This window comes from Typopeltis vanoorti, chromosome 14 (genome assembly GCF_054136105.1).
Source record: "Typopeltis vanoorti isolate ZY-2024b chromosome 14, IOZ_Tvanoo_1.0, whole genome shotgun sequence".
NCBI lineage: Eukaryota > Metazoa > Arthropoda > Arachnida > Uropygi > Thelyphonidae > Typopeltis > Typopeltis vanoorti.
The window spans coordinates 100,593,540-100,617,868 of NC_143562.1; the positions used below are offsets into that span (position 1 = coordinate 100,593,540).

Genomic DNA, 24,329 nt, shown 5'->3' on the forward strand with positions numbered 1-24,329 from the left:
TCTGTCAAATTCTGTCACCTTGTTTATAAAATGGTACAGTCTTGTCTTTCTTCCACTCCTTTAGAACTTGACATAGTGCAAGACTCATATTGAACAAATATGTCAAGGCAGATGCCAACTCCCTGGCACATTGCTTCAAAATATGTAGTGATATATCATCATGTCCCACAGTCTTATTAACATCAAGTTTGCTGAATTTCCCATATACTGCTTGCTCACTTACAGTCAGTCTTCTCTTCATCAACTGCTCTCACGCATTCCATGATGTCACATTCACAGGGATGAAAAACCTGCATGAACTGCTCATTAAATATCTCAACTATATCTGCAGCAGATACAGTGATTCATTCAAAAGAACACCTCAGTATTTTTTTTTTTTTTTTGCTTCATTAGCTAACTGCACATACTGAACTCTTGATACCTTTACCAAACGAGTCACCTTCCTCTGGGAATGATATGAAGGACATTGACTTGTAGAAGTAAGGAGATTCTTGTTCCATTGTATAAGGCTCTGATTACACCATTCATGGGCTACTGTGCACAAATTTGGTCACCTGGTTTTCAAAAGGATGAACAGATGTTCGAAAGGCAGAGGTGACTGACTAGGGAAGTTTCTATTCTCTGGAATATCAGATATGAGGAAAGGTTTAGAAGATGTAGGAAGAGGGGGTGATATGATAGCGACCTACAAGTTAGTAAGGAGTTGTTATAGCATCAATGTTGAAGAAGTTTTACAGAAAACTTTGGGAAATCAGGGGATTACCAGGGTTCATCCCTGGAAGCTCTATAAAGAGAGTGTGAGCAAGGGGATGAGAAGCAGGTTTTTTGCATGCTGAGTTGTGAATGATTGGAATGCCTTGCTTGAGAGTATGGTGTCTGTAGAGAATTTGAGTGTGTTTAAGATGTGGTGTGATGAGCTGTGTATGAGAAAAGGACCTCCTAGATGATTCTTTGACTCCATGGGAGCTCTTAAGTAATAATGATTTAGACATTGCTTCTACTAGATAGTTCTTGAATATCATCCAAGCTGCATTGATCTCCTTTCACCCCAAACTCCTCATTCCTTGCTACAGCTGCAAGCACTCTCCTAGGCTTCTTATAATCAACAGCCTTGTAGTCCCACACATGTACCTGTTCCTCATAAAAGTCCTCGCATGGTTGGCAATCACTCAAATAATCACTTCATGGTTACTCTCACCAGCTGTAGGTTGATTTGACACCTGATTTATAATAACATCCTCTTATTATATCATCAAATCCAAGACCCTCAGTCCTCTTGTGCCATCTGTCGCATACACTTTGAAGTAGTTGTCCCTCAAAAATTCAAGAAACTCAATTTCTTTACTTCCAGTTGCTATCTTGTCTTTCCAGTCTATATTGTCATAATTATAATCATCCATAATGCTCACCCTTTTCCCATTTGCTTTGTTAATTTGCTTATATATTTCCTGGTCCTTATCTCTGTTACCACTACCCTCCACATTACCTGTCTATAACAATATCCAATGAAGTATTTCATTCTATTCATCTCTATCTCATGCCATACTGCCTCATACTATTATCCCTTGTTTCTCTATCTTGTTTGAACATTACTCTTTTTCTATAATCAATAGCATTCCACCTACATTTTTACCTTTTCTATCTTCACAAAATACATCATAACCTTCCATCTCTATTCCTGTCATGATGTTATCCTCATCCAACCATGTCTCACTTATTCCAATAATTTTTGGGTGAACAAACTTAATCAGTGCAAAAATTTCATTTCTTTTGTTTCTGATACTTCTAGCAATTTATATACAAACATAACAGCTCATTCCTGGATATATAACAAGTTTCACTAAAACACTTATTAGATGTGAATTCTTTCTTTTCTCGAGCCATTTCTTTTTCTCCTTACTCATCCCAGAACCTTCTTCAAATCCAACTGTTTTTCCCCTTTTTTTTGTCTATACACACATTCTCATTCTCTTGGATCATCAATCTTTCTCGCAGGTTGTTTCCATGTCCACCCTGAGTCTCCCTGTTTCCCTGTTTGTCTTGCACACTTGTTCTCTTATTCTCTATTTTCATTGTACCCACCTCTTCATTCATAAGCACCAATTCAATCTCTCCCTCCTTACTCTCTCCCTCTTTCACATTGCTTCTTATTTGCTCGGATTCATTCTCTGCACTCATTACTTTCCCTTACAGGAGTCTCCACAAATAACTCACACCAAATTAAATGCAGTCCGCCACTCTTATAAAGTTCAATTCTTCCTTCAAACTCATTCCACACATTAACAATCTCCATGCTTTTCTTTTCACTCATTTCTTCTAACTCATTTCTGATTATCAACTCATTTCTGATTATTGTCTCATCTCATCAGTGTCATACCTAGGCAACACACTGACTATCTTTTTTATCACACTATTATCTTTTATCCTTCTCAACAACTTCCTGATATCCAATCTTACATTTTACTTTTTCCCAATCAAGTCATTTATCTCTGTTACCACTACCAACTAACTCCTTTAGTCACTTACTCCTCATATCTAGTGCCTCAATTACTCTATTCATTTTGCTTCCTGGAAAACAAATCTTGTGCATCTTCTCATTTACCACACCTGTAATAACCAAATTACCATACAATGCCATTCACGGGTCTTTAATTACCTTTTTTCATATCAACATCATTTGGTTTTGTCTTCACTCTTCCATATATATCTGCAATTCTCTTCATTTCACTAAACATCTGCCTCATCTTTTGCCTCATCTCTTCACCAACTCAGCTTTCAAATCTTGTCCTTTTTTCACTATCATTCACTCTTGCTAATTTATTTCAGTTGCACACAATTGTTTGCTGGCAATCCCACCTATCGGCTTACAGTTAATTGCACTGCACTCTGTTTATCATTGTCACTATTCCCTACTTTATCATTCATTTCATTTGTTTTTCAATGTTATTATTGCCTTCTTTATCGCCAATTGAACTTTTTTCTTGCTATCTCTAAATATTTGCATAATATTCAGCTACCATAATAAATTTAGTTTAATCCTTTATCCAAGTGTGAGCAAACAAAGTTTGCAAGGAGTCGTCCTGGTGTTGTACCACCTTACCCCAGTCCTGAAGATACTTTCAGGCGCAAACTTTGCGCCTGAAAGTATCTTCAGGACTGGGGTAAGGTGGTACAACACCAGGACGACTCCTTGCAAACTTTGTTTGCTCACACTTGGATAAAGGATTAAACTAAATTTATTATATTCTAACCAAGTGAAAAATAAACTTTCTACATTCAGCTGCCATGTCAGTTGAAGATTATGCAAATGTTTTGTACTCATATTTAAGCAAACCTTATGATCCATCAGAATATCACATTTCCTACATCCCCACTCTCGTTATTTTCTCTTATTTATCCTCTCTACATCTTCCCATACATACATTCTGCATTCACAGCACTGTACCATTGTTGAGAAATTCACTTTGTTTACTTTTTTTGTCTTCTGTGCAGACCTACGCAATGATTTCTCTTTCACTGCTGTGCATCAGTGTGCTAACAAAAACAATTAATTTATGAAAATATCGCCTAAGAAATTTATCCAGCCACTGGAGGTCCACACTCAAGCATCTCATGGTAATACTTAATCTACAATGATAAACAATATCAGTTTACGTTGATTGTGTCAATCGTGTGGGATGCAGCATACATTTAAATATAAAATTTACTTATCTTGCTGCTTCTCACATGATGACTGATGTTTAACTCATGCCACTAGTGCCAAAATCCATGTTCTCTGTCACTTATTTTGATTTCATTTGTATCCTTCTCATTCTCATGCATTTCATCACTATGCTCTGCTGTAATCACTTTCTGGTCCACGTATCCATATTCCACTTGTCCTTCTGTGATCTAATTTTCAGCCTCTGTCTCCGACCATTAGCCATACTTAATTTATCCCGACTTGGTTCATTTTTAGCAAAAAACAGATTGACAGATAATACTCTGTTCTTTGCTGATAATGTGAAGTTGCAGAGAGAGTTACAAGGAATGATGATTGTTGTCAACTCCCTTCATGAAATTTAAATACACTTTTTAGCTTGACTTGTTAGGTAGTAAGTACGTTGAAGTGCATATTCGTATGCTTTTGATTTTTGTAGAAGCCTGAAGTTCAAAGACAAAATTGCAATATTTGCAGATTACACTGCACATTGATTATGAATTTTTGGAAATTCAGGCCTCTTTTGAAGAATGTGTTATGAGTGTGTCATGAATGTATTGCAGAATGCTCTTTTCATCATTTTCAATGATGGAAGAGTGCACTGGAATGTAAATGTGGAATATGTTTGTTTTGAAATGCTGTTAGTACAAATGAGTTCATGGTTTAAGGTGAAAGATATATTACTGTGTGAATAAGATATAAATATATTTTATAAATCATACCATGGACAGTTATGGCTGTCTTTTTGACTGTCCATGGAGGATTGATCATATTAATTTACTTTAAGAGAGACTTGAAGTGTATACTACATTGGAAGGAGGAAAGAATACATAAGAGGAAGGAAATGGAATTTATACAACTACCAACAATACTGTATAGAAAAAATCTATTAATACACATGTATACACAAACACTTGACTTCACAGCTCTGAATATACCTAACAACATAATGGTGTTTAACTCAGAAATTAGGAAGCAATTAGATCATGTAGGATATAAAACAGAAGACAATATACTTTGTAACACAGAGGAAATTGAAAACAGGTGGTCAAATTTTAGAAGTGCAATACATAAGACAGCTAACGAAGTTATCCCAAAAATTAAATACAATAAGAAAAAACCCTGGATGACTGAATCAATACTAGAACTTATGAATGAAAGACGAAAAAAGAAAAGTACACAACAGTATAGAATACTCAGTAAAATTATAAAAAATGAATGCAGGAAGGCTAAAGACAAGTGGCTAAATGAAAAATGTAAAGAAATAGAGGAACTGGACAAGAAACACAATAGTAAAGAAATGCATAAATCAATCCAAACCCTGAAAAATAAAATGAAAAATTTCAACCATAATCCTTGTATAAAAGATCAAAATGGAAAAATGCTACTAGAGACACATAAAAAGATGGAAAGAATATGGAAAAGAACTGTTTGACTCTGATGGCACAGATGCACCAGATATACAAAATATGGATGGTGAACCAATTACATATGAAGAAACAGAATATGCTCTAAGTCAAATGAAAACAGGTAAAACACCAAGCCTTGATCAGATCCCTATTGAATTGTTAAAGAAAGTAAACGAAAACACACTGAATGACCTAAAGGTTATTTTTAATAACATCTATGATTCAGGATACATCCCTGATGATTTAAGGAAATCCATCTTTGTCACTATTCCCAAAATCCCAAGAACTTTTGAATGTACAGAATATAGACTAATAAGTTTAACAAGCCATGTTACAAAATTACTACTGAGAATAATCCCAGAAAGAATAAAAGGCACTTTGTCAGTAGAAACAGAAGACACTCAATCAGGTTTTCAAAAAGACAAAGGTACAAGAGAAGGAATCTTCAATTTGAAAACATTATGTGAAAGAAGCCTTGACAACCAGAAAAGCATATGTCTTTGTTTTATTGGTTACACCAAAGCATTTGATTCAATAGATCACAAGAAATTAATACATATCCTACAGAATAATGGGTTAAAAGGAAAAGATCTATGTATAATTACAAATATATGCTGGAATCAAATGGCCTCAATAAGATATAAAAATATATATTCTGGCAACTTTGAAATCAAAAAAGGAGTAAGGCAAGGATGTGTCTTATCACCCTTACTGTACAAGATATATAGTGAGCAAGTTTTTAAAAATATTTCAGAACTGAAGGGTGTAAAAGTTGGAGGTAGGAACTTCAACAACTTTAGATATGCAGATGACACAGTTTTTATAGCTGAATCTGAAGATGATCTTCAAAACTTAATCACAGAAATTTACAACAGAAGCTTAGACATAGGACTAATTATTAACCTAAAGAAAACAAAGTGCATGATTATATCAAAAGAACCAATAAATAAGAAACTGAACATAACTGTTAACAAAAAGAAAATTGAACAGGTTCAGTCTTTTATATATTTGGGACAGATGTTTACAGACAGAGGAAATTCCCTTAAAGAAATAAAAAGAAGAATAGAGATAGCAAGAAAAGCCTTTACTGATATAAAAACTGTTCTAACATCCAGAGACATTAATATAGACATAAGAAAAAGATTAATAAAATGCTATATCTGGTCAAGCCTTCTCTACAACAGTGAAACTTGGATTCTAAATAAAGAAGCAGAGAAAAAATTAGAAGCTTTCAAAATGTGGACCATCAGAAGAATGTTGAAAATACCATGAACAGAGAAAATGAAAAACGAAGATCTTTTAAAGAAAGCAAAAATGAAAAGAACATTAATGAAAATAATTAAAGATCAAAAACTTAAATGACATCTAACTAGACAAGAAGGCATTCAGAAATTAATATTAGAAGGGAAATTGGATGGAAAAAGAGGGAGAGGTAGACCCAGGAGAATGTGGTTTGAAGACATTAAGGACTGGACTGGCTTGAATTATCATAAATGTTCCAGAGCAGCAAAAGAAAGAAAAAGGTTCCGTGACATGGTTGCCATCCTCCTTCTAGGGGATGACACTTGAAGAAGATACACAAGAACATGGGCAAGAGTATATATATTCAGAGGGTGACTGATAGGCAAACATCAGTATATAGTGAAACAAAGTGCAGGAAAAATCAAATGAACAGCATGTAAAGGTGCTGCTAGAACAGCTGGTGTTTAATTTATACATTAATGATATTTGATATGATTCAACAGGAGAGAGAGAGAGAGAGATGCAGTTGTTTGCTAGTGATGGTCAGCTGGGAAGGGTAGTTGTAAATAAAGACAACGTAGAGCTCTGGAAGGATCGTTTGAATATACTGGCATTGTGGCAAAGGATAATGGCTGATAGTGTGCGCTCGCTCATATTTGATCATGTGGGTTTCTTAATGATGAGGAAGTAATGAGAGAATTCAGAGAATGATAGCCGGCCAACATGTTGAGAGATCTATAGTATGTATCCTACATACTATGAAAATTTGTGGGTTATAAAAATTGGATGATAATTAGAAAAGAGGGAGTAGGATTGAAACTTATCACTATTTAGGGATTTATAGCATTCTTTAGCCAGTCTCCCTTATACATCCTTCAATTTAATCTCCAACTTATAATTTAAGAATTTGCAGTTTATTGCTTTATATAATGTCCTATTTACACCACACAACTAAAATATTTAGAAAATGTTGAAAACACACTACTGTGTAGGTATAAGAAACATTCTCTCCCACTTTACAAGGATTTGATATGGCTGCATCAGGATTCTTGCTTGGATAAGTGTCTATATTGGAAACAGCCCAAGCAAAGGCATTTCATGATGTGCTTCTAATGGTGATATGTTTACCATTTCTATGAAACATTTTACAGATAGTTGAGATATTTAATGGGTATTTCATAAAGGGTATTTCATCTTTCATCCTCATGAATGTGACATTATGGAAAGTTAGAGAGCAGTGAATCATGAGGATAGATGGACTTTGAGTGATCAAGAGGTATATGTGGAATTTATTAAACTACATGTTAATAAGGCTGTGTGACTGAGTGAGATATCACCACCCATTTTTGAAAGAATGTGCCTTGGCATATTTGTTTTATGAGTCTTACAATGAGGTCAAGTTATAAAGAAATGGAAGGAAGACAATATTACACTGCTCCATAAAGAGGTGACAGAACTCAAGCATCAAATTATCTTTAACCTCAATACCTGACAGAGGCCTATCTCTGTCAGGTATTGAAGTTAAAGTATTATCCAGAATTGGGTTGACAACAGTGGTATTATTTTTGATAGACGGCATAGATTTGTAAAGGGAGATCATGCTTTAGTAATCTGCTTATTACAATAAGGTGACAGCTGCATTGGAAGAGGGAGATGGATATACAGTAGTATACTTAGATTTACAAAGACTTTTGATAAATTACCAGATGATAAGTTTATAATCAAACTAGAGCAGATGGGTATTTGGATATTAGGCTAGTGATTGGATTGCAGATTGCTATCTGATAGATAGCAAGTTGTGTATGGTGGAATAATATCCTGGGAGAAGAAAGTCCCTAGTGGTATACCTCAGCGGTCTCTTTTAGGGCCATTGCAGTTTAAACTGTATAGTAATGATATTGGGATATTCAGTTGACAGCAGATAATTCCAAGTTGGGAAGAACAATGAGGAATACAGTAGATGTTGTGCCTATCTGCTGTACCCATTCACACACTTTGTTCAAGAAGACTTGAACAGACTGAGTGAATAGGCATGGAAGTGGGTCAGCAGTTTAATGTTGCAAAATGTGAGATTTTAAAATTTGGAAAACAAAGATGGGTTGTAGAGATTATTATTATTATTATTCAGGCCTCCATGGAGCCAAAAGATTGTGGGAGGTCCTTTCTATGAAACACAAGTCTATCAAGACTCATCGAGGGAGGTCCCTCCTAGGAAACACAAAGTCTATCATACCACTCCTTAAATGCATTGAGAGTTCTCGCTCTCACCACTCCATCGGGCAATGCATTCCATGGTTCAACCACCCTCCATGCAAAGAAACGACCCCTCACCCTCTTTCTTACAGTTTCCTTTCATAACTTCCAGGGATGGCCTCTTGTCATAACTCCTTCCCGCTGTTCAACCAAACGAAGGAACTCCCCAGTGTCAACCCTGTAACCACCTCTCAACAGTTAAAAGTCTCTAGCATATTGCCTCTCCTTCTATCCACCAAACTCTACAGTCCACACTCTCTCAGCCGATCCTCATAACTAACATTGTACAGTCCTGACACCATCTTTGTTATCCGCCTTTGTACCCTTTCCACAGTTAATTTATCCTCTTCAAATCCTTGGGACCAGATCTGAGAACAATAGTCAAAGTGTGGTCTGATCAGAGTCTTATACAACGGAATGATAACCATTTTATTTCTGAAGGTCAGTGTCATTCTCATTATTGCAGCAATCCTCTGTGTTACCTTCACAACCATTGCAATATGTCCCCTAAATTTCAGTTCTCTATCAGTCATCAACTCCAGATCTCTTGTTTCCCCTACTTTCAGTTTAACTCCTCCCACAGAGTATGCAGCATCCCATCGATGTGTCCCAAACCTCAAGAACTTACATCTTGCTGCATTAAACTGACCCCCATTCATTTGCCCATCTATCTAGCATATTCAATTCCTCTTGCAGGGCTACCACATCTGTACTATTACTAATAACCCTTCTCATCTTCATATCATCTGCTAACAACTAAATATCCCCTTCCAATCCATGGACAATGTCATTGATATAAATGTTAAACGATATAGGTCCTAGCACTGAGCCCTGTGGAACACCACTTGTAACCTTCTGCCTCTTTGATACTGCTCCACCATACACAACTCTCTGATACCTATAAGACAGCCAATCCTGAAACCAGTGGACCAATCTGACATCCAGACCCATGTGCTGCAACTTGAATATCAACTTGTCATGTGGCACCCTGTCAAATGCCTTTGCTGAGTCCAGGAAAATGGCATATATGCCCTTCCCTCATCTAATGCTCTTGTAACTTTATCATAAAAGGCTAGCATATTGCTCAAACAAGAACGCCCCTTCACAAATCCATGTTGACTCTCACAGATAACATTATCCTCATCTTCCCAATGCTGTATACGGTCCCTCACTACTTTCTCCAAGATCTTACTAACTACTGATGACACACAAACTGGCCTATAATTAGACACTTCTAGTCTGCTACCACCTTTATGCAATGGCACTATCTTACCTTCCTTCCATTCCATGGGCATCTTTCCACAGCCAGACTTTCATTGAAAAGACAGGTCAAAGGCACTGTCAGTTCCTTAGCACATTGTCTCAAAACTCGTGGTGAAATACCATCCAGTCCCACCGCTTTACTAACATCAAGAGTACTCAGTATGTGGCACACACTCTCCTCCTGCACCTCTAAATGGCAAACCTGCCCTATCCCTCTAGTATTAAAATTGATTCCTCCAGGATGAAATACTCCAATAAAGTGTTCATTGAACAATTACACTATGTCCTCTGCATCAATCACTCTATTCCCATTTTTATCCCATCATTCTTCCACAGTCATTACTCCTCCTACTGGCCACATAGCTAAAAAATTCCCTGGGATTTTCCTTGGATCTATGAGCCAATCTTTTTGCCGTTTTTGCCATCTTTACCATACTAGTCACTCTCCTGGCCTGTCTCTTATATTCTTCATGCATCTTCTCTTCACCTGTCTCCTTATATCTCTTCCATAGCCTCTTTTTCGCATGCAGTTCCTGTTTAATATTGTTTGTCATCCACTTTACTCCAAATTGTGTCCTCTTCTTCACTCATTGAATACAGCTTACCATTGCTGTTAACAAATATTCCTTCACAATTTCCCAAGCACTAATAATATCCAGGCCTTCCAATTCCTCCCTCCACAAAACTTCCCCAAGTTGACATCTAAGACTATTATAATCACCTGCTTTATAATTCCACATACGTTCCCGTCTCTTTGATACTCCAGCATGTCTATTCATTTTCCTAGTCAAAACCATATGGTCACTCTCTCCAACTGGTGGGAGAGATGTCATCTCAGTTATTATCAACTCTTCTGTTGCTATAACCAAATCCAAAACTCTTGAACCTCTTGTTCCCTCTGTTACATGTTGCCTAAGACATTTGTCCCTCAAGAATTCTAGAAATTTCATTCCCTTATTGCTACCTGCATCTTCTTCTCCCCAATTTACTGCTGTAGTTGAAATCTCCCATAACAATCATTCTTTTTGCACTTGCCATGCTCAACTGTTTCAACATCTCGTGGTCCCCACCCTCTGTGCTCCTTGGTCTGTAGCAACACCCCACTAAATATCCTGTCTTTTCCACCTCTACCTCACACCATATGCTTTCAAAATCATTAGTGTCACTGCCTTGCAAAGCCTCCACTCTTACAGGACATAAGTCGTCACTTATCATAAGCAGTACTCCAACAGCATGCTTTCCGTTCCTATCCTACCGAAAAATACTGTACCCTGCTACTTCTATTCCTGTTATTATATCCTCTTCTGTCAGCTATGTCTCAGTGATCCCAATAATATTTGGCCAGGCTGATGCTATCAGTGCCACCAATTCCTCTCCTTTATTCTGGATACTCCTGGCATTAGTATAAAGCATAAAAATGACACTGTTTCTATACCCAGCACTATCCCCTCTAGACTCCACTGGACTCAGTGTTACCTGATGTCTTTCCCCTTCTCCCAAGTACCCATTCCCACAAGAGGCAACCCCTGCTACTATCCACACTGGGACACACTGATTCATTCAAAACAGCAATCTTTCCAGATACCTATGTCCTTCCTCATTCAAATGCAAGCGGTCTCTCACATACAATTCCTCTCTACCCTCAAACGCACTCCAAACATCCACATATTCCAACCCTCTCTTCTGACACATTCTCGCTATTATGCTATTCAATATCACTGCTCTTCTGCTCAGCTCATCATTATCATACCTAGGCAACACACACACACACACACACTATCTTTCCTTTCTGTGTATTCTTTCGTACCACCTCAAGCAAGAATCTCATATCTCTCTCGCTGCCCTATTTACACCACCACTCAAGTCATTTGTTCCCACCATCACAATCATCTCATCCACGCTTTCACCTCTCTTAATTGCCAAGCCACACTTTCTATCTTTCATCCTGGCAAACACTCCTCACGCATCCTATCTTGAACACTACGGATCATCGAATCCCCATACATTGCACCTCTTACCACCCTATTCCTCAATTGCTCACATTCATCCCTCACTCTTTCTCCTGTAACAGTTTCTCTCTGTGCTCCCCTACTTACCTGCCTTCCTGACAACCCTCTATCCCTAGTCCCTGTGCTCCCTTGTATTCCTCTCATTCCCTCTCTCCTGCTGTTTCCATTCTTTCCTCTTCTATTATTCCTATATTATGCTTGGTTAGGATAAATTGTTGGAGATGGAGGAAATAAGAGATCAGAGTGATGGTGGATAATAATCTAAAATTTAGTGTACAAATTGCCAAAATTGTGAGGACATCACAACAAACTGTGGCAATGATGTGGAGGACACTCACTTGTAAGTAGAAGTAAGGTGATTCTGGTTCCATTTTATAATGCTTTGATTAGGCAACATATGTTCTATTATGACAGATTTGGTCATCTGGTTTTCCAAAGGATGAAGATATGCTGGAAAAGGTTCAGAGGTGATTGACTAAAGTAGATTCTGATCTCTGAAATGTTGAGTATGAAGAAAGGTTGAGAAGATGTAATTTGCAGATCCTAGTTGATAGGAGGAAGAGAAGGTGATATGATAAAGACTTAGAATTTGGTAAGAGGTTGTTATAGGATTAATGTTGGAGAGGTTTTCCCAAGAAAGTTGTGGAAGATTGGGAGGGGAAGAACAAGAGGTTATCCTTACAAACTGAATAAGGAAGATGTAAGGAAGTGTGAAGAAAGTTTTCTGGTTGGAGAGGTGTGAATGATTGGAATGCATTTCCTGAGAGAGAGTGTGGTGTCTGCAGAGAATTTGAATGTATTTAAAGCACAGTTTGATGAGTTATGTGTGTGAGTCTTTGACTCCATGTAGGTGTTGGGATAATAATGATAAATGCAGGTGTTGGGATAATAATGATAAATGCAGGTGAAGGGAGAACTTGGAATCATCCTCCATTGACAACTCCCACCGGAAGCTGAGTTAAAATGTTGGTGTTGTCTTGGGTCTTCTCATGTCCATGTGTGGTGAATGGAATAAGTTACCAGTGGGGATTGTCAATGGCTTATACTATGGTATACATGCAAAAATCCCTTCCTTAGATATCATCATCATCAAATTCCTGCCATGTACCCTCAAGGGGTGTACAGGATATGACAGTACTACATGAAAAAATTACATCATTACTAACTTCCTATCTACAATTTTCCTCCAAATCAGTCTGTTACTTGTCAAGACTCCAACATTATCAGATCTTATATTTCTATTCCTCAGATATGTTGTTAAAAATATAAACTCCATTTCAAAATTCTAAGCCAAAAATACATTGAACCCAGTTGATTATAGTCATGAAAAATATTTATTGATCAGTGAATCCAGACCTTAAACTCAGGCAATGCATTTCACTCTCCCACCACTCTCACAGCCAAAAACCTGCTCTTCACTTTTGAAACCTTCAAGAATGGGTTTTGTTCTATTTCTACTCTACCCTCCTCTAAATACCGCCCTCCAGGGAATGCAGAGAATACTAATTGTGAAATGTTTAAACAAAAAGTTTTGCATGTAAAACCTGATGGGAAACTTTAATTAGAGGAATGTAGACTGGAAAGAGGAGATAATGTATGGGAACAAGGAGAGCAAGTTTCTGGAATTTCTGAGAGAGATAATATCTTAAGCAGCATGCGATTTAAGCAAATAGAGGCTTTAATGTTTTGGATTTGGTGATAACTTCACAAGATATAGTTGTTAATGAAGTGTTGACACTGCTGCTAGTTGGTGAGAGTGATCATGAGGTACTTGTTTGGGAAAGGATGAAACAAGAAAAGGTCACTGCCAAAAATGGATATATTTGGAAGTATAAAGCAGGTGATTGATTTTAATGGACAAATTGCCAAAATTGTGAGGACAACACAACAAACTCTGGTAATGATGTGGAGGACACTCACTTGTAAGTAGAAGTAAGGTGATTCTGGTTCCATTTTATAATGCTTTGATTAGGCAACATATGTTCTACTGTGCACTGACCAAATCTGTGCACAGTACAACATGTTCTACCCTGCACAGATTTGGTCACCTGGTTTGGAAGTTCTGTAGTCAGCATCAGTACATTGGGTAGATGAGCTGAGTGGAAAAGATGTTGACATTGCATGGAAACTCACAAGGCAGTATCTGAGAAAAGCAATGTATGACTGCATACCAAGGTTAAGCAAGTAATTAGAGTAGGAGTGAAATGGATGAATAGTGAAATCAAGCAAGCTGTGCTGGAAAAGAAAATGTTATCGAGGAGGTACAAGGCAGTTGGTGCCGATAAGACACATGAAAAAGCATAAAGTGCTAGCTAGAAAGGTGACGAACATAGTAAAGAAAGAAAAGGTGCAGTATGAGAGAAGATTGGCTGGTCAGGCTAAGGTTAACTCAAGGGAATTTTTCCACTACATGGCAAGCAAGAGGAAGAATAATTATAGCAGATTAACACTGATGGATAGTCTCATCAGACTAACAGCTGCAAAGGATATAATAAAATTATTGAACAAGCACTTTATCAGTGTATATCATACTGGTGATGCAGTGGAATATATAGAAGAGATGCAAGTATTAGGAGAATTGGAAGTGAAAGAAACAGAGATGTATCAGATGTTGGTTGGGTTAGATGTGAATAAGGCTGTGGAAATGGATGACATATCATCACATATTCTTAAGGAATGTGCACCACAATTGGCTATGCCCCTGACCTAGTTATTTAATGAAAGTCTTGCAGTGGGTAAGCTACCTAATGAGTGGAAAGAAGGCAAATAGTACCACTCCACAAGCATGGTTCTAAGACAGAAGTCTCCAAATATAGGCCAGTCTGTATAACTGCGGTCATAGTCAAGGTGTTGGAGAGATTGGTAAGGAATAGAATACAGGATTGGGTCGATGGACAAAGCATTCTTTATGATGGTCATCAGATTTGTAAAGGATAGGTCCTGTTTTAATAATTTACTTGCATTTTATGATAAGGTGACAAGTGTGCTAGATAAGGGAGAATCATATACAGTGATATTCTTAGACTTTGCAAAAGTGTTTGATAGATTACCACACGATAAGTAGGTGTACAAGATGCAGAGATGGGAATAGATAGTATATTGGTTAGATGGATCAGAGATTGGATTGGCTCTCTTAATGATAACAGCAGGTTCTGTATGATGGAGCAATGTCTCAAAAAAGGAGGGTAACCAGTGGCATGCCTCAGGTTTCTGTTCTTGGACCCTTGCTGTTTAACTTGTTTGTAAACGATATATCATGTGGACTAACTGGGGATCTTCAGTTATTTGCTGATGATGCAAAATTAGGAAGAATTATAAGTAGCATTGCTGATGTTAATTCCCTTCAGGAAGATTTGAATAGACTTTTTACTTGGACAAAAAAGTGGGGGTTGTAGTTTAATATCAATAAATGAAGGCGTTTCATTTTGGAGTGCATTATAAGGCTGTGTACTATATCTATGGTGCCGTACTGCAGGAAGTAGATGAGATTAGAGATTTGGAAGTGATGGTTGACAGTAGACTAAAGTTTAGAAGGCATATAGCTAGTGGAGCATGACTAAGACAATATCGGGACTTTGGAATGATGCTATGGAGTGAGGTTGAGGAAACATGGATTGCAGAGTTTGGTCGATAGGAAGAAAAGAGGTGATGTAATAGAGAGAGAGATTGAAGTTAGTGAGAGGATTTTATCAGATTAATCCAGAGGGGATTATAAAATGAGTAGATGGGGAGAGGGGAAGAACCAGTGGTCATTCCTGGAAGTTGTGTAAAAGTGTGGTGTTACGGCAGATTTTTTACATTGAGAATTGTCAGTGAATGGAATTGCCAGAATGTGGTTAATTCAAGGAATGTTAAGGATTTTAAGATTCTATATGATAAATATATTGTCGGTTGAATGAACCTCCCATGATGCGTCTGCCGTCTCTGTGGTGGCTATAATAATAATAATAATAATAATAAATATCTCTTCCTTATTATTCTGGTAAATATCGTTTACCTTTACCATCCTGACCATCTAACCATCTCTGTTAATCTGTCTATAAGCTTCTATAGATGGTCCTCACCAGTCTTACTTTAGCTCTCTCAAATATCAGAAATCATGACTTAGTTGCCCACGAGATAATCTGTGATGTGCAGTATGAATTTTTCCAATCTTCCACCTCCAAACACCTCATCTATAGTTCACACAATGGAAAGGTTTGGAAAAGCTCACATGGTTTGTTTTGATATTTCTAGGATAATCAGCTGATTCTGAGAAGGGATCTGCTCATCACACTTCTATCTTATGGCCACCTTCTAACTTTCCCAGTTGGATTACTTGCTGCTTTTCTTATTATTTTCTATGCAACACCATGGCTTCCTCTCCCCCCCCCCTCTGGTTTCACCATCAGTTCCCCAAGACTTGGTATATTCATCCACTCTCCTCTTGCTAAACTTATATGACCTATTCTCACTGACCTCAGATCTTATCAATAACTATGCTGATCACAGCATACTCCATGCATCTTTCTCTTTTAGAATTTTAGATTGTTTATTGTACAATCATTGGAAACTCCAAGATATTCCATGACCATGCCATAAACTTCTCCCTGCTATACTTCAGTAACATAAAGCTAATTTCATGAACTTCACTCCAAAAGACACTTTCATCTCATTACCTTCAAGAATGATCTCACTTCTCCTTGTTGATAATCTTATTTCCAAACAGGATTACATTTCCGTTTTTGGACTGACTTACACCTCTAATCTTTCCTAGTACATACAGAATTCATCCATAGTGTTCATCTTTCAAGAAATTTGATCTACTTTTCTTTTTAAGACACCATGTCTCAAATGTATAATAGCTAACATTATAAATTCTAAATCTGCCAAACTTTGTAATATTATTAACATGTTTTAAGGTGATGCACCTAATTCCTCCCTATTTTTCAATGCTATCCAGAAGTGGGCCATCAAATTAATCACTGATCCCTCAAATAAACTGATATTTTACAGCTAAAGTAACATATACATCACAGGGAATTTTAACTAGTCATTATTAGTACACTCTAGAACAACAACAAAAAAAAACCACCTAGTTTTTCAATGCCTGTAATTTGGTAACTTCTTCAGGACTTTTTTTTTTAATAGGAGAAATGAGAAAGCAGTTGGTGCTAAAAGAGAAATTAATTGTTAGAAGAAAAATAATCAACACAAGTTAAATGAGACTACAGTAATGCATGACGTAAGTTTGCTTTTTCTCTGTAAAGTACAAAACCCTGAGGTTGTTGAAGAAATTAAATTAGATTGACTAATTTAATTGACTAAGAGATCTGACTAGCTATTTTCAGACATTCTTTAGAATTAATCTATGGATTCTATTGAGGGAGCCACATTATTATTATGGTTATGATTCAGACCTGCATGTAGTCTAAAGACTCATTGGGAGGTCCTTCCTAGGAAACAAAATCTATCATACCACTCCTTGAACTCTTTGACTGTTCTTGCTCTCATCACTCTATCAGGCAGTGCATTCCACGGTTCAAACACCCTCCATGCAAAGAAACCACTTGTCACCCTCTTGCTCACAGCTTCCTTTCGTAATTTCCAGGGATGGCTCCCTTGTCCTCGCTTCTTTCCCATGTTCCACTAAGTGAAAGAACTCTTCAGCATCAACCCTGTAACTACCTATCAACAGTTCAAAAGCTCAATCATATTATTATTATTATTATCCAAGACCCCATGCAGTAAAAGACTCAACTAGGAGATCCTTTTATCATACACACAGCTCATCATACCATGCTTTAAACACACTCAAATTCTCTGCAGACACCACACTCAAAGGCAAAGCATTCCAATCATTAACAACTCTGCATGAAAAAAACCTGCTTCTCACTCCCATACTCACACCTTCTTTATACATTTCTTGGAATGACTTTTGGTTCTCCCCTGATCTCCCACTATTTTCTGTAGAACCTCTCCAGCATTGATCCTATAACAACCCTTAATAACTTGTATGTCTCTATCATATCTCTCCTCTCCACCAGACTCTGCAAATTACATCTTCTCAATCTTTCTTCATACTCAACATTCCAGAGGTCAGAAACTACCTTAGTCAGTCGCCTCTGGACCTTTTCCAACATCTCTTCATCCTTCTGAAAACCCAGTGACCAAATCTGGGCACAATAGTCCATGTGTGGCCTAATCAAAGCCTTATACAATGGAACAAGAATCTCCCTACTTCTACACGTCAGTGTCCTCCGCATCATTCCCAGAAGCCTTTATGTTGTCGTCACAACGATGTGTCCCCTAAATTTTCGATCCTTATCCACTATCACCCCAGATCTCTTATTTCCTCTACCTCCAACAATATATTCTCACCAAGCATAAATTCTGCATCCCATCTTTGTTTTCCAAATTTTAAAACCTTACATTTTGCAACATTGAATTCACATCCCCATTTCCATGTCCAATCACTCAATTTATTCAAGTCTTCTTGCAAGGCCACAACATCTTCACTAATCTTTATGGTTCGTCCCAACTTTGCATCATCTGCAAACAACTGAATATCTCCATCCAAATCTTTGCCAATATCATTAATATACAAGTTAAATAGTAATGGCCCTAAAACAGACCCCTGAGGCATTGAAGTATTTTTGGGGAGGTGTTTCTCACTTGAAGTTGTGTGCGACATTATTTGACATGGAATTTTAATATTTAAAAATGAGAATTTTTGAAAATTTGTATCTACAAATATCTACATCATGAATTGTGAGTTTTTACAACATTTATGTTCATTTTTTCATGATCTTATATAATTATAAAATATTTTATAATTGTGAAAATAACTCAGCAAGGAGGATCATACTGGTTATTTAGTATCTCAGCAGTTAAAAGGTTAAGGGTCAGATAAAGAGTAGATTACTACCTTGGCAGCTCAGCTGGAAGAACAATGGGACATGTGGCCATCATTAGGAATTGACCGAGTTTGATTATCATCATGATAAGAAAACGATATACAATATATGAAAATTTTCAACTCAGAGTGAGTTAGCTGGTCTCATATATGTACCATGCCTTTTTTTTTTCTTTCATAAACTATGGTTTTTGCCCTACAAACAGGCAAATCATCTAGAGAACATGTTTACGCATGTATGCATGTTTGCACACTTACACACACATTAAACAGACGATGTATTGAAGTGTACATTGTTATCATTCCAGTTCTTTATGGCATCATAAGACTAACTGTGGGAGGTCCACCTTAGACAACACAGTCTATTATACTGCTACTTAAATTTATCCATCCACTGTTTGCACTCTCACCACCCTATGATTTCCTTGCTCCTACCACTCTTCCATGCAAAAAAACTTACTCACCATTCCTTTTTGCACTCCATTGTCTTTGTTTCTTCTCCTCATTCTACCATATGAAAAAGTCTTCCTGGTATTTTTATAATGAAATGATGATGTAGAATAGATATTAATTAGAATAGTTAATACTGCCAGTATTTCGGTGGAGTCAAATTGCATCACCAAAGAATAATGTACAAGTTTATGTGCATGCAGCCAGTGAAGCAAGGTAACAACAATGGGTAAATGATAATGAAGAAAGGTAACAAAAATGACAGGGTCCAAAGTCCTAAATAGTGCCCTTCAGTGGGCTGCTTAGATGATCTTGGTCATTGGGTTGATGTTCTGAGGATGAATACTTTACCAAATTGGAGCAGTTCATGCACCAAGTTGTTGGAGTCTGGATAGCTTCTTGATGCTTTGGCAGATTCCAGAAAAAATCACCCATATTTGTATTGCTCTACAGTGGAGGAAAGCGGTTCTTTTTTTCAAGCCTATCTTGTGGCATATGTCCAAAGTGTAGTCCACAAGTTCTGAGTGGCCATAGTGGTGTAATTGGTGTAGTCCTTGTGCTTAGTAATTCTGATTATGGCTCTCCAACTTATTTGGGACAGCTTACAACTGTAAGGTAACTGGTAAACACCTGGCTGGTCTAGAGACGCTAGTTGATCTTTGGGAAAGCAGATAAGAGATCCCAAATTATTTATTATTATTATTATTTTATTTATTTATTTTTCACCCCTTATTATTCCACTTATTTCAATTCTTCTGCTTTGATACTTTTGCATGGTTATTCATACTCCAAGGCAGGACTACATGGTCAACTCTCACCAGCTGGGGCATATATGACATCTCAGTCACAATCAAATCTTCTGATGCTATGTTATGATCAAGACCAAAACTCTTGATCTTCATATTTCCTCCGCTGAATGCCTAAGACAGTTGTTCTACAATCAGTCCAAAAACTCAATTCCATTATTAATGTATTCTGCTTCCTTTGCCCAGTTTATGTTGCTATAGCTTAAGTCCCTGCTTTATGAATCTTCACTTAATGACAGTCTGCACAAATGACACTTTTCAATTATCACTAATGCCCATTTAGAGTGTCATATTAATGGGCATTATCACCAATTGCTCTATTCACTCATATGATGCATTCTAGTTATGACTAATGTCTATTTATACCATGCTATATTCACTCATATGATAGTTTTAGTGACATGACACTCCCGTTAATCTAATAATTATTATTATGTGACACCTCCAGGGAGTCCAAGGACTCATCATGGAAAGGCTTATAGATTAGTGATGATATTTGAAATTCACACACTAATATAGCACACACTAATAATGTACAGGTTTAATGAACTGTTTGTTTATGATGTCACTGTTTGCCATCTCTGTGTTTTAGTGTTTGCTTTAAATTATAAGCTGTTATTTTATTGTTGTTAATAATGGCAAATAAAATTCAAAGTAAGGCTGTTGTTGCTTCCAATGAAAAAAAGAAGATGAATAACCCTGTTACGTTACATACTAATATTAAAGTTATTCAGTTTAGTGACAATGGTGTATCAAACACTAAGATAGACCAAAGGCTAAACTCATACTAAAGACTTATCTCACACTAATGTTGCAGTTGTTAAAAACAAAGATAAACTGAAAAGTGTTACACTATTTAATACTGCAGTTATTCATGAATGTGACAATCTTATTGCTGAAATGGAAAACTTTTTATGGGTGTAAATTGATGACTAAATTGGTTGGCATATTCCCTTAAGCCAAGCTATTCATGATAACTTTTTCTTTTGCAAAAAGGATTCTAATATTTTTGTTTATGTATTTCACTTAAATTAATACTTTTTTATGACATTTACACACATATATGACTGCTTAGAAATTTTATTAAACCATCATTATGCATTTTCAAGTGAGTGGGTGGAGCGAGGAAGCAAACAGTAATTTGCTGTACAATGATGGTTTGGAACCAAATGCGTTGTATGACTAGGGTATGTCTGTATTTGCTTTACACTTGCTAGACATATTTGCCTAAACATTTCCTTTTCATATCCATCTATTTTTAGCATCATCTCATTAAGTATCTTATCCTATTCACTTCAACATCACATCATATGATTTCAAAGCCATTAATGAGTGGTGTAGACAGCACATCATGCTGTGTTGGATCTTATGGTTTGATGTAGAGAGATCAATATTTCATGTTTTATGAGACATCATTGAGGAAATTACTCCCATGGAAACATTGTCACAACAGAAAAAAAAAAAACTATTATATTATATTATATATATATAGAAAGTTTCTTTAAACAGATTTTTACTGTTCAGTAAAGAAGACCTGAAGTATAACATTAATTACCTTATTTCACACAGGATTCTCCAGACTCAGATGAATGTATAGTACCAAAACAACAAGACAGTCCATTTATAGATTCAAGGAGGCCTACAGTTGTAGATATGAAAGGTAAGGACATTTGGTTTCAAAATGTAGTACACCTTAGAATATTAAAAAATATATTAATGTAGATAGCATCACTTAAAAAACTGCCATGCTCAAACCCCATTAAACAGCTATAACTGCTTGCTGTTTTAACTACATTATGCCTTAACCATGGGGAGGAGAGACTGACTGTAAGTGAGCAAGAGGTGTATGGAGAGTTGAGTAAACTAGATGTTAATAAGGCTGTGGGACTTGATAATATATCACCACATATTCTGAAAGAATCTGCCAGGGAGTTGACACCTGTCTTGACATATTGTTTTAATATGAGTGTTGCACTCAGTCAAGTCCCTAAGTTGTGGAAGGAGGGCAAGATTGTGCCACTTCATAAAGGAGGTGATCAAACTCAAGCATCAAACTATAGGCTTATCTGTGTGTCAGGTGTTGTGGTTAAGTTGTTGGACACGCTTGTGAGAACTAGGATCCAGAATTGAGTTGAAAACAATGGTATTATCTTTGATGGACAGCATGGATTTGCTAAAGGGAGGTCATGCTTCAGTAATCTACTTACTTATTACAATAAAGTGACTGCTTCCATGGACAGTGGAGATGGATACACAGTAATATACTTGGATTTTGCAAAGGCTTTTGATAGAATACCTCATGATAAGTTGACAGTCAAACTAGAGCAGATGGGGTTGGATATTAGAGTAGTGCATTGGATTGGAGACTGGCTATCTGATAGGTATCGACAAGTTGTGTTTGGGGGTGCGATATCCAGGAAAAGGAAAGTCACTAGTGGAGTGCCTCAGGGGTCTGTTTTGGGGCCATTACTGTTTAACTTGTATATTAACGATTTAGGTGAAGATTTCGATGGAGATATTCAGTTGTTTACAGATGATGCAAAGTTGGGACAAACCATGAAGAGTAATGAAGATGTTGTGGCCCTACAAGAAGACCTGAATAAATTGAGTGATTGGGCGTGGAAATGAAAATGTGAGTTCAATGCTGCAAAATGTAAGGTTTTAAAATTTGGAAAGCAAAGATGGGATGCAGAATTTATGCTTGGTGAGGATATATTGTTGGAGGTGGAAGAAATAAGAGATCTGTGAGTGATAATGGATAACGAGCTGAAATTTAGGGGACGCATAGCCAAAATTGTGAAGACAACACTAAGGCTTCTGGGAATGATGTGGAGGAGACTGATGTGGTGAAGTAGGGAGATTCTTGTTCCGTTGTATAAGGCTTTGATTAGACCACACATGGACTATTGTGCCCAGATTTGGTTACTTGGTTTTCAGAAGGATGAAGAGATGTTGGAAAGGGTCCAAAGGTGATTGACTAAGGTAGTTTCTGAACTCTGGAATGTCGAGTATGAGGAAAGGTTGAGAAGATGTAATTTGCAGAGTCTGGTGGACAGGAGAAGAGGGGGAGGTATGATACAGACCTAGAAGTTGGTAAGGGGTTGTTATAGAATGAATGCTGGAGAAGTTCTACAGAAAATAATGGGAGATCAGGGGAGAACCAGAGATCATCCCTGGAAACTGTATAAAGAGGATGTGAGTAGGGGAGTGAGGGGCAGGTTTTTTTCATGCAGAGTTGTGAATGATTGGAATGCCTTGCCTGAGAGTGTGGTGTCTGCAAGGAGTTTGAATGTGTTCAAGGCACGGTATGATGAGCTGTGTGTGATAAAAGGACCTCCCAGATGAGTCTTTGACTCTGTGAGGTCTTGGTGTAATAATAGTAATAATAATAATAATTTAACAAATTATGATCTGAAATGATATCCATAGCCTCATATAATTTTTTAATTCATTAATCCTACCCACAAAGGTAAACTAATAGTATATTAGTACTATGGGTAAGCAGTTTTTATTTTATTTATTTATTTTTTAATATATTCTTAAAGGTATTTTTATTAATCTTTTACATAGTCTGGAAACCCTTATGTTAAAGATGCCAAGAAATTATAATCTTGGTCATTCTTTATCCAAGTGTAAGCGAACAAATTTTGTGCATGAAGTAACTTCACAACTGGGCTACTATTATATAGATAATGACTTTACATCAATTGCTTTAGTATCAGATAATGCAAGGCATATATCCATACAAACATGTATGGTATGCATTATGGGAATGGTTACTACCCAGACTTGTTTTGACCTTTATTGAGGTAAAAAGTAAAGGGGTGCTCATCATAGGCCTAGTGTAGTTAGTAGAGGGGGGGTGAAAAAGAGTCTCATACTATTAGGAGAAAGAAAAGACAAATATATAGTATGATAGACAGAGAAAAAGGCCTTAGCTCTATTATATCATCATATAGCCAAAGAATATCAGTTTTCCTTTTCCACCAGTCTCAAGCAAATGAACAACCAAAAGACCAATTGAAACTAAAGCGTAAAGATGATTGATACCCATGTGTTTAGCGTTATCTGAGTTAACTGACTTAAGTTTACTTTCTCTGCCTGGGATTGCTCTCCCTGCAATTGACCATAAGACCACATTGAACTCAGAGGATGGAACCATTTAAAAATCCTCTCATAGCAAAAATAGACAGTGAATATTGCATAATGTGGTAGTCTACACTGTCTAATCAAAAATTTGATATCTCCTAGAATGCTTCTTTCTAAATACAAAAATTGTCTGACTGAACAATAAAATTTCCA

At 36.9% G+C, this 24,329-nt stretch overlaps 1 protein-coding gene across 1 annotated transcript in view; it reads left to right on the top strand.

Annotated features, from left to right (window-relative positions):
• The window catches only part of LOC150099804 (sodium channel protein para-like), a 1,646,355-nt gene that overhangs the window by 559,661 nt on the left and 1,062,365 nt on the right, over nucleotides 1-24,329 (top strand). Inside the window, exons 13-16 of the mRNA XM_090403494.1 lie at nucleotides 1,996-2,006; nucleotides 12,384-12,394; nucleotides 13,955-13,962; nucleotides 21,607-21,687. Of these exons, the coding sequence (XP_090259620.1) occupies nucleotides 1,996-2,006; nucleotides 12,384-12,394; nucleotides 13,955-13,962; nucleotides 21,607-21,687 (111 nt within the window). The remainder of the gene's footprint in view (nucleotides 1-1,995; nucleotides 2,007-12,383; nucleotides 12,395-13,954; nucleotides 13,963-21,606; nucleotides 21,688-24,329) is intronic.